Source organism: Nyctereutes procyonoides, unplaced genomic scaffold (assembly GCF_905146905.1).
Source record: "Nyctereutes procyonoides isolate TBG_1078 unplaced genomic scaffold, NYPRO_anot_genome, whole genome shotgun sequence".
In the NCBI taxonomy this organism is placed as follows: Eukaryota; Metazoa; Chordata; class Mammalia; order Carnivora; family Canidae; genus Nyctereutes; species Nyctereutes procyonoides.
The window spans coordinates 92,437-104,501 of NW_026575151.1; the positions used below are offsets into that span (position 1 = coordinate 92,437).

The window sequence follows — 12,065 nt, forward strand, 5'->3', positions numbered from 1 at the left end:
GAAAATTAGATTTCTGATACTATAAATAGAATATATTAGCTTCACTCAGTATAAGGTGCTACTAAATAGCAAAGTTATTTTTACTGCACTTCCCACAAGATCATTTAGTCATTTCCTGTTGGTTAAAATGGTCTTAAATTTTCATGAGAACTTGATGAAATACAATAAAAAATTTAAGGTTAGGGATCAGATCTTTTTGGAATTTATATCATTTTGGCTTAAAATGTTTTTCAAGATTGAAAACTTAAGTATAACTGAATTAAATAATTGTGGACAATAAAAATAGCTGTTTAAATTCAGCCAACAAAAACCAATGTGATCTGGGGCACCTGTGTGGCTCAGGGGGTAAGCATCTGACTCTTGGTTTCAGCTCAGGTTGTGATCTCAGGGCCTTGAGATCAGCCTGGTTGGGCTCTGCATTCAGTGGAGTGTGAACTTGAGATTCTCTCTCTCCTCTCTCTTTGCCCTTCCCCAGCTCATGTGCACACACACTCTCTAAATAAATAAATAAATAAATAAATAAATAAATAAATAAATAAATAAAATCTTTAAAGAAAAAAACCCAACTATGTGATCTGAAAGTCAAAATAAGAATGAGAGGTAAAAGCACTGCAAATAGGCAAAGCTTAGAGTATTTGATCAAAGTAACTAGGAAAAAAGTAAATGGTGAATATGGAAATTAGGAGGTGCTTTAGCTACTATATTTTAAATCTTTAATGGAAAAATACACTGGATAAAGGGTAAAATCACAGCAGTGTCTGAAATCAAACAGACTATTAGCTTTAAAAATAGATCTCTCTGGAAAAGGAGATTTTCAGATAACATTTTTATAATTTATTGCTAAAAAATTGTCTGCAAGAACCTGATTTTGCAAAAATACATCAAAGTACTTTATGTCAATATCTGAAATGGGGACATAATTTTAACTTTATTTGATTCTGCTTCATGTGACTCATAGGATATCAAACCCATAGATATGTTATCAGACACGTGGGTGTGTCCCTCTGTGGTTGTGAATGTATGGCCTGTTAACAACACTCAGGTACGTCTTAAGGAATTGGGACAATTTCTGTGGTTACTAGTAGATAAGCCGGATTCCTCTCTGTGCTTGTAGAGTAAGAAAGAGAAGAGGCTGTGGTTTTGTTAGGCCAAGTGCAGCACCCTGGGGTGAGTTTAGTTTCTGTTATCTGAATGAACATTCATTAACTACAAAGCTCTCAGGCTTCTTTCTTTCTTTCTTTCTTTCTTTCTTTCTTTCTTTCTTTCTTTCTTTCTTCTTTCTTTTTAAAGATTTTATTTATTTATTCATGAGAGACACACACACACACACAGAGAGGCAGAGACACAGGCAGAGGGAGAAGCAGGCTCCATGCAGGGAGCCCGATGTGGGACTCAATCCCAGGTCTCCAGGATCAAGCCCTGGGCTGCAGGCGGCACTAAACCGCTGCGCCACTGGGGCTGCCCCTCTTTCTTTCTTTTTTAAGATTTTATTTATTTACTCATGAGAGGCACAGAGAGAGAGGCACAGACACAGCCAGAGGGAGAAGCAGGCTCCCTGTGGGGAGGCCGATGTGGGACTGGATCCTTGGACGGAGATCATGCCCTGAGCTAAAGGCAGAGGCTCAACTGCTGAGCCACCCAGGTGTCCCTCTCTGGTTTTCATAGTTGATTATGCTTAGTACACAACTAATGCCTTCTATTGAGGGGAGAATTTTGTTGTTGCTCTTATGAATGGAATGTTTTTTTCTAGGTCATTACCAGAATTTTTGTTAGTAGTTTCACAAAAAGCTGTTGACAGGCCTAATTCTAATTCTCTTTGGTTATGATAACCAAATTTTGCTTAAAATTTTTCATTATGGCAGTGTTAGTCAATGATATACTGTTTCTATTCGATTTCTTTCTCATGTTATCACTTCAGAGAAAATATATTCCTCTCTCATGCTTGTCATTGGTAAGTTTGGCCATAGGGGGGACATGCCAGAAATGTAGGGCAGGGTCTTGCCTTCAGGGGCTTAATAGCATCAAATATTTACATAATTTAAAAAAATCATGGGGACACCTGGGTGGCTCAGCGGTTGAGCATCTGCCTTCGGCCCAGGGTGTGATCCTGGAGTCCCGGGATCAAGTCCCGCATTGGGATCCCTGCATGGAGCCTCCTTCTCCCTCTGCCTGTGTCTCTGCCTCTCTCTGTGTGTCTCTCATGAATAAATAAATAAAATTAAAAAAAAATAATCATGGTTGCTGTCATACTGGTAGATGATATGGAAACCTCCACCTTATCTTTTACCTGCAAACCACAGATGAAAAATAAAGAAAAAATAACATTATAGTCATGGGGTTGTACAATGAGTATATGCTTATGTATAAAACAAAGTAAAAGGGAACAGTAATCCTGAAATTTGGAAACATACAATAAATCCGGAGAACTGAAATATTCCTAGTGACAAAATTCCTTGCCTAAAAAATCCAGGTCCTCCTTGAAACTCCTTTGCCTAATTAATTCCTCCTGGACCCTAGCTTCTTAGTTGAGATGGTTTCTTTTTGTAGAAGTCTTCTCTGGTGTCCTTAGCTTGGATTTGTTGAAACTATCAAATGGTCACATTGTACCCTGTGTATAACATTACTATACCAATTACTCACTATCTACATACAGATCCCCATGGTAGGCAGAATAATGCTGCTCTACTCAAGATGTCCCCACCCTAGATTCCTCAGCTTGTGAATATGTTACCTCACCTGGCAAGAGGGCCATGGCAGATGTGATTAAGGTTAAAGACCTTGAGACGAGGAGATTATCCTGGATTACTCAGGTCTGCCCAATATAATAACTGAGCCCTTAAGAGAGGAAAAGGAAGGTAGAAGAGTGGGTTTGAAATATGCCATTGATACGGGAGAGCTTAGTTCTTGTCTCATGAAGTAGAAGAATGAATCTTGCGGACAACAGAGTGAGTAAAGTGTGATAGAAATTTATTAAGCCCAGATACAGAGAAGGCTCTCAGAAGTGAGTGGGGTCCTGACAAAGTTGCCACCGAGGACTTTTAGTGCCAGTCTTTTATTGAGAACCTAGCCAGGGAGCCCACGGCCTTGAGATTTCTTGTGCAGTCTAGGTTTGAGCAGGGACTATTGATAATCCCTTAATGACACATTTCTTTGTGGTCTGGTGTTTTTGTGATTACTTAGTAGCCATTATAGGGAGATACTCCCTAACATTTTGGAGCTAGGGAGCCAGGTTTATTATTTTTCTGTTTTTACTAGCTTATCTCTGTTTTCTTGGGATGGGTAGGAGCCTGACCCGGGCCTTTTGGTGTCCTTAGGGTTTATGGGAGCCCACAGATTTCTGGGATCTTGACCCTGGCCCTTTCCCTTATCTTTCCCTGCCTAGCCCCATCTGCCCTTAAGTCATTCCTACATCACCATGAGCACTCAGCAGTGTTGCTGGTGGTTGAAGATGGAGGAAAAATGACATGAACCAAGAAATGTAGTGGCCTCTAGAAGCTAGAAATAAGCCTCAGTTTATAGCAATCAAGAAAATAAGACCTCAGTCTCACAACTACAAGAAAATGAACTTTGACAACAACTGGAATGAACTGGAGATAGATTATCCTATAAAACCTCCAGGAAGAAATACAGCCTGCTGTTTTAAGAGCACAAAAGTTGGGCAAAACTGATTCACATTTATAAAGAAATTATTTCTATTACCTGAGATGTTTTAGGATATATTTTATTGATTATATTCTATAAATTAGATAATTTCTGGGGTAATAACATACTTTAGATTTATCCTCAATATCTTCATCAATATTATTGATACAACCATATTATCTAGTGCCTTGGTAATCCTTTTTTAACCTCATCTTCATCTTGAACTGGAAACCACAATGGAAGTAAATTAATTACGGTTAATTTTAACTATAAAGAAATAAGTTAAGCTGTAATTAGTACTTAATAAAAATAAATCAGGTGAAATATTGAGTAAAAGATTGGCTATGCAGTATAAATTTAGATGTTTCAAATTATTTTAGAAATTGATTTACAAATATCTTATTCCAAAAATATGTCTTAGACTTTTATACCACCTAATCTAAAGCAAAGATTCCAAAATATGAGAAAAGATAAATGAGTCATTTAATTTTTGTCTCAACTGAATGAATATTTTACTTTTACCTTTTAGAAAAGATTGAAATTCTCTGTCTTTATCTTCATTGATTTTTCCTTCTAGGGAGGAGTATGTGTTCCTTACATCACGCACAGCCAAAGAAATATTGTCAATCTTCTTCTGGAGAAGGGTCAGTTTCATTGCCTGGTAGTTCATCCGCTCAGTCATCTTTTGTGTCACTGCTGCATGTAGAAGAAAAGAATATTGGAAGTATTTTAAAAAAGTATACATATTTATATACATATATATACAAATAAATCATGTTTTGTTCTATATATTTGAAAATACAGACTGCTGTATATGCACCTAGCAAATGGTAGCCTGAATTTCACACCAAGGGTGAACATTTATACTATATAAATATAGAATGTATGAATATAGAATATATATATATATATATTTATATTAGATTTCTAAAATGCTTTAACTTTGCCCGGAATCTTCAGTCTTTTTTTTTTTTTTAACTTCAAAGAGTTATTGTTATATTCTTAAGAGATGAAGAAACCAAGGGACAGAAAACCAAAGTAACTGGTTGTTTTAGGTTGCAGAGCTAATACCTCATCTTCTGCTTTCAAATCCAACATTACAGAATTAAATATGTGTAACTATATATATGTATGTAGTCATTTCTGCAGTCTAAGGATTTTATTTTTCACTAAGGTATTCTTTAATGAGTGATAAAGATTCAGATTTAGTTTGAATCATTTAACATAGCAATGATACTTTCCATGCTTTTATGCATGCACTTCAATAATTCAAGGAGGATTTTATAGTATTTTATGAAGATACTGAGTTCCAATCCCTCTAAAAAAAAAAAGTACAGTTTTTATGATATATTCATCTTTATTCCCCCTAAATCCCATTTCTCAATTTGAGTGCCCTATTTGGTATGATTAGATCTGCGGCAAACACATAGAGATGTTTTCAGTGGTAACCAACCTTATGTCTCTAAGAAATAAAGTTAGGCCTAAAAGAAACAGTAAAATATTTATGATTAGAAAGATGAAAAATATGTGGCTTGCCAACTTTGGATCAACGTGAAGTTCTCAGTCACAATTCTTTTCCCTAGTCAGTGATCCACAACCTCGGTGATCTCTTATCAATCAATGGACAGGAGCTGTCTCAGCTCTTTTAAATGATCACCTCATTCCTTCTACCTCAAGATTCTTCCATGATTGTACTCTTTAGAGGAAAAAGTTTTACCTTAATTTGGGAAACTGTGATTTCCTTACAACTAGTATAACAGCATTTTCAATTGTCTTCTGTTTTTGTACACAGGGTTTCAAAATTTACGTGGTCTCTTCAGGCTGGGAAACTATGGCTCATCCAGTTTCTCTCCCAACATGGGGTACCCATAGAAAAGGATTCAGGGGTACGCTAAGGTGTCAGCATCAAACATTTGACAGCCAAGTGATTTCTTGTTTTAAAGTTGTTATAAATAGCATTGACAATAATTGGGTTAGGGGTGTTAGTAGTGATAATCTGTGACCTGGATCACCACAGTCTTGCTGCTGCTGTTTCTCAGCTGTCTCTCTGCCAACAGCAGTGTGACTCTCAGCTTGGTTGCTGTGTATCAAGTGCTGCTCTTCTTGGGCTGGATGAACACAAAAAGAGAAGAGAGAGGGTTAAGCATGAGGACTGCCTCATTTTTTTCCCTCTCTGAGCAGTGCTGTGGCTACCATTCATTAATGGCGGGTACTGAAGCATGATGGTTTGTGATGATTGCTGAGTGAGCTGCGCCGCCCCCACCCGGAGGGCAATGTGCTTCCACTTTGTGTTGGAAGTGCTGGACTCTAATTCTGTTTGGAAAAAAAGAAAGTATTCTGGTCTCCTTTTAGGAGAAAATGGATGGTAGTTAGTGGCAGCTGTGCAAACTGGCTGATGTAACCTGCCTGCAAAATTGAGGGGACTTTAATCAGCTGTGTTAAAAGCTATAGTGGCTTTATAAGTGGACTGCCACAAAAGCTGTCTGTTTAGCAATGCAATTTCCAACTGATGTCTCCTTGGAAATAAGGGAAAGCTATAGGTTCCTTGGTGAAAGAATATCTGTTTAAATAAATGAGTTGTTCCTAGATTTTTAGGAAATACATAGACTCAAAACATAAGGACTACAGGTAAAAGTAAACTATCACATGGCAAGTCTCAAAGGGATCAGTGAAATTTCAGAAAAATAGAAATTCTTATAAAACTACTCTGTTAAAGAATTGGTTCCCCTTTCCCATGAACCAGGTAATATTTCAGATGGAAATATAGTTTTTCATTGGAGAACACAATTTAGAGTGAAAATTTATTAAACATTTTGAACACATCAAGTAAGGTAGGTCTGTAATTTGCAGACTTTTAATAAACAAATGTATTCATTGAAGTCTGCATATCAGACATGAGAAAACAAGTGTTTGGTGTCTTACTATCCTTCTTCCCATGTGAAATTATGTAGCAATGAAACTGTACCTTGGGCACATGTTAATTAGGCTTCCTGGGGCACCTGGTGGCTCAGTGGTTGAACGTCTGCCCTTTGCTCAGGTTGATTCTGGGGTTCTGGGATCGAGTCCCACATAGGGCTCCCCACAGGGAGTCTGCCTCTCCCTCTGCTTATATCTCTGCTTCTCTCTGTGTGTCTTTCATGAATAAATAAATAAAATATTCTTAAAAAAATTATGCTCCCTAAGGCATATGTAGCTTTGACAATAGTACTGAAGGATCTCTACTCCATAGAAAGAATAATGTATTTGTCATTAATGCTAGTCTTTATTGTTAGACTGAATTTTGCATTGCTTTTCTTCAGGGCATTGAGGTAAACTAACAAATTTTCATTCATGTTCACAGTTTTTGTTTTGATATTGCTTCTTTTTTCTCTTCACTGTATTATAAAGTCCTGTATAATTATTGATTTATTTGGAAGAAAATGATCCACAGCTTGGGGAAATTATACTTATTTCTGGGCTGCAGTGAGTGGCAAAAAGTGTTCATTTTCTCTTAGATTCTAGCAATAAGGTTCCTTTAGCCTAAATTCAAATTAATTCATATAAATATGTCTATTAAGTAATTGCATAGATTTTTATCAAGTTTCCTCTTTAGATGATGTACAAAGCATTTTTCTGGCTATGCAAGAGAGTGACTCAAAAGTGAAGTGATGGTTCTCAAAACAGGGTCCCTAGATCAGCATCACCAACTTTTCTTTTATGAGTAACATTTTTTTTCACCTGCAAACTTCTGAAAATACAACTTCTAGGCCCCATCCTAGACCTGCTAAAAGGTCTGGAGTGGGGCAGTAATTTGTGTTTTAACAAGCCTTGCTGATGTTTCCAATGCACGCTGAAGTTAGAGAACCACTGGAGTAAAGCATGAAGGTCTTCCTAGCAACTGCCTACCTCACTCCCTTCCCTATTTCTCAAAGCAGTGGAAGAAGGTTCAGAATACGGGCAAGTAGTTACAGCAAAAGGAACATGCAGCTTCAATAGGATGAACAAATGATCTTCACATTTTATTACTGCTTAACTTTTTGATCAAATCACAGGAAAACAAAACCAAAAAGTAAGAAAACAAAAAGAGCTGGTGCATTTAAAGGCCTTCCATAAAACGGTAGACAGAAGGTACTTTGTTAAGAAGCAATGCACAATTATAGGAAAAGCAAAGACTATATTGTTTTGTGGCATACAAACAAGGTGACAATTCCCATTTCCTTTTCTATTTTTAATTTTTTAAAGATTTTTTAAAATGTATTTATTCATGAGACACACACACACACAGATAGAGAGAGAGAGAGAGAGAGAGAGAGAGAGAGATACAGGCAGAGGGAGAAGCAGGCTCCATGCAGGGATCCCGACGTGGGACTCGATCCCGGAACTCCAGGATCATGCCCTGGGCCAGATATTTTTATATTAAAATTGTAATGTAGAAATTGATCTTCATAGACTTTTAAACAACCACACTTGCCTGTTGATAGCAAGAACATATGTTAAAGACATGATCTATTTTTTTTAAAGATTTTATTTATGTATTCATGAGTGACACAGAGAGAGGCAGGGACATTGGCAGAGAGAGAAGCAGGTTCCATGCAGAGAGCCTGATGTGGGACTGAATCCCAGGACTCCAGGATTACTCCCTGGACTGAAGGCAGATGCTCAACCACTGAGTCACCCAGGTGTCCCAAGACATGATGTATTAAAACTCTAATAAATGACAACTTTGAGTCTCCAATCATGCCGTAGAGAAGTAGGCCTTATATAAAGGAAGTAATTTTAATAAACATAATTGAGGAATTTATATATATTATTGAAAACATTGTAAAAGAGACAAAAGTTTAAATTTTGGAAGCACTTCATATGAATGTGATTTTTTTGAAAAAAGAAAAAATGACAGAAATTTTATCAATAGTGGGGATGCCTAGGTGGCTAAGTGGGTTAAGCAACCAACTCTTATTTCAGTTTATTTTTTATTTTTTATTTTTTTTATAAATTAATTTTTATTGGTGTTCAATTTACCAACATACAGAATAACACCCAGTGCTCATCCTGTCAAGTGTACCCCTCAGTGCCCGTCACCCATTCACCCCCACCCCCCGCCCTCCTCCCCCTCCACCACCCCTAGTTCATTTCCCAGAGTTAGAAGTCTTTATGTTCTGTCTCCCTTTCTGATATTTCTCACACATTTCTTCTCCCTTCCCTTATATTCCCTTTCACTATTATTCATATTCCCCAAATGAATGAGAACATACACTGTTTGTCCTTCTCCGGTTACTGTGGCCAAGTTCAAAAAGGGTGTTGCCTGAGTTCTCCTCTGGGATTTTGATGGAATCTTGTCTCACATTTAGATCTTTCATCTATTTTGAGTTTATCTTTGTGTATGGTGCAAGAGAGTGGTCCAGTTTTATTCTTCTGCATGCGGATGTCCAATTTTCCCAGCACCATTTATTGAAGAGACTGTCTTTCTTCCAGTGGATCGTCTTTCCTCCTTTATCGTATATTAGTTGAGCATAAAGTTCAGGGTCCACTTCTGGGTTCTCTGTTCTGTTCCATTGATCTATGTGTCTGTTTTTGTGCCAGTACCACACTGTCTTGATGAACACAGCTTTGTAGTACAACCTGAAATCTGGCATTGTGATGCCCCCAGATATGGTTTTCTTTTTTTAAAATTCCCCTGGCTGTTCGGGGTCTTTTCTGATTCCACACAAATCTTAAAATAATTTGTTCTAAGTCTCTGAAGAAAGTCCATGGTATTTTGATAGGGATTGCATTATACGTGTAAATTGCCCTGGGTAACATTGACATTTTCACAATATTAATTCTGCCAATCCATGAGCATGGAATATTTTTCCATCTCTTTGTGTCTTCCTCAATTTCTTTCAGAAGTGTTCTATAGTTTTTAGGGTATATTTTGAGAACCATTTGAATGGTAAATGGTTCTCCAACCTTTTATTTTCAGGTTGTATGTGTCCTTCTGTCTAAAATGAGTCTCTTATAGACAGCAAATAGATGGGTCCTGCTTTTTTATCCAGTCTGAAACCCTGCGCCTTTTGATGGGGTCATTAAGGCCATTCACGTTCAGAGTTACTATTGACAGATATGAGTTTAGTGTCACCATGATATCTATTTAGTCCTTGTTTTTGTGGATTGTTCCACTGAACTTCTTCTTAAAGGGGAGTTTTAAGAGTCCCCCTTAAAATTTCTTGCAGAGCTGGTTTGGAGGTCACATATTCTTTCAGTTCCTGCCTGTCTTGGAAGCTCTTTATCTCTCCTTCCATTTTGAATGAGAGCCTTGCTGGATAAAGTATTCTTGGTTGCATGTTCTTCTCATTTAGGACCCTGAATATATCCTGCCAGCCCTTTCTGGCCTGCCACGTCTCTGTGGAGAGGTCTGCTGTTATCCTAATATTCCTCCCCATGAAAGTCAGGGACTTCTTGTCTCTTGCTGCTTTAAGGATCTTCTCTTTATCTTTGGAATTTGCAAGCTTCACTATTAAATGTCGAGGTGTTGAACGGTTTTTATTGATTTTAGGGGGGGATCTCTCTATTTCCTGGATCTGAATGCCTGTTTCCCTTCCCAGATTGGGAAAGTTTTCAGCTAGGATTTGTTCAAATACATATTCTGGCCCTCTGGCCCTTTCGGCGCCCTCGGGAACCCCAATTAAACGTAGGTTTTTCTTCCTTAGGCTGTCATTTAATTCCCTTAATCTGTCTTCATGGTCCTTTAATTGTCTCTTTTTTCCTCAGTTTCCCTCTTGCCATTAACTTGTCTTCTATGTCACTCACTCGTTCTTCCACCTCGTTAACCCTTATCGTGAGACTTCTAGTTTGGATTGCATCTCATTCAGTTGATTTGTTGTTTACCCCGTGGGGCACCAGGAGGAACAGCCGCAGTTGCTATGGCAGCTCTGGAAGCCTGGATTCAGCCTCCGCAGGAACTACGGGGCTCGGGGCTCTCGGTTCTCCGTCCGCAGGGCCTGGAGGCTCCGGGGCGGGGCCGCTGATGTGCTCAGCTCGGGGCAGGAGCGTCCTCGCTGTCCTGGGCCCTCCCCGCCTCCACCTGTCCCGGGGGAGGCCGGATCCTGGGCTGTGTCCTGGTGCCCTGTGCCCCGGGGCCTGCGCTGGTGGATTCGCGCTCCCGCCCCGCAGCCCCCTCCGCGGAGCCGCCGCCCGAGCCCCTCCGAGCTGCTCCGGCCCCGCCGTGCGCGCTGCAGCCCTTAGGGAGCTCGGCGCACTCTCCCGGGGCGCAGGTGTCTGTTAGTGTCCCCGGGAGCCCGAGGGCATCCCCGCCCTCCTGGGTCCTGCTCCAACTCCCTGCGAGCCCCTTTCCGCCCGCCCGGGAAGGTTGGTGCAGCTCCTGCTCCTCCGGGACGGGGCTCTCCTGTCCTGGGGACACTCGCCCCGGCCTCAGCCCGGCTCCTCGCGGGGCCCCTCCCCCTCGGAGGCCTTTTGTGTCTTTATTTCTTTTTCCCCGTCTTCCTACCTGGATAGAAGCGCGAACTCTTCTCACTGTAGCGTTCCAGCTGGTCTCTCTTTACATCTCAGGCCGAATTCGTAGGTTTTCAGGATGGTTTAAAGGTTATCTAGGTAATTTGGTGGGGACAGGCGATTGGGGACCCTGCTCTTCCGCCATCTCGCCCCTCCCCTCCTCTTATTTCAGTTTAGGCCAACACCTCAGGGTGGTGATATGGAGCCTTTCCCACCACTTCTCTCTCTCTTTAAAGAAAAATACATAATTCTGGAACATCTTTTGATATGTAAAACATCAATTGATATAAAAAATCAATTAAATATAAAATGATGTAATTCTGGAATGGAAATTAATTTGATTTTATTTTCAATAAAAATTTGTGGATTTTTACATGCTATATAAACTTTGACTCAAATAATGCTCTAGATTTTTGTCTTTTAAAATTAAAATTAGTAGATTTATTGTTCATGACAATCAATTTCTGCTAAAGTTCACTTGCAATCAAGAGGAAAATATTAAAGAACTTTGTGGAATTAGTCTCATGAAATAAGTTTTTGAAATAAAAATTTTCGAGTAAAGCAAAATTTTTGAAATAATAAAAAATTTCCACACTTTATCAAATAGTGTTAATTAAAAAATCTATAAAAGAAAGGAAAATGCTTAAGCAATAAAATTAAAATTTTAACATTATATAATTTGAATAATAGATTGTTTTAAAAAAGGAAATATTATAGAACTTACTTAATATAATTTCTATATAGATGTATCATTACCATTTATGTTTAGAATTTGGATAATAAGCCTTGCTTTTAAAAAAGTAGAGAATTGCTTTTCAGAAATGACACTTTTTAAAAAAGGCTTGTTTATTTATTTATTTATTTATTTATTCATTTATTTATTTGAGAGAGAGAGAGAGAGAATGAGCATGAGCAGGGTGGAGGGGAGTAGCAAAGGGAGGAGAGAGAGAATCTCA

At 38.8% G+C, this 12,065-nt stretch overlaps 1 protein-coding gene across 3 annotated transcripts in view; it reads right to left on the minus strand.

Moving 5' to 3' along the window:
* MMRN1 (multimerin 1) overlaps window positions 1-12,065 on the minus strand; it is a 61,973-nt gene that overhangs the window by 17,871 nt on the left and 32,037 nt on the right. For all 3 annotated transcript variants that reach the window (XM_055313145.1, XM_055313144.1, XM_055313147.1), the window contains exons 4-5: window positions 5,646-5,750; window positions 4,165-4,338 (exon numbers count right to left, since the gene is read on the minus strand). In XM_055313145.1, coding sequence (XP_055169120.1) covers window positions 4,165-4,338; window positions 5,646-5,750 — 279 coding nt within the window. The remainder of the gene's footprint in view (window positions 1-4,164; window positions 4,339-5,645; window positions 5,751-12,065) is intronic.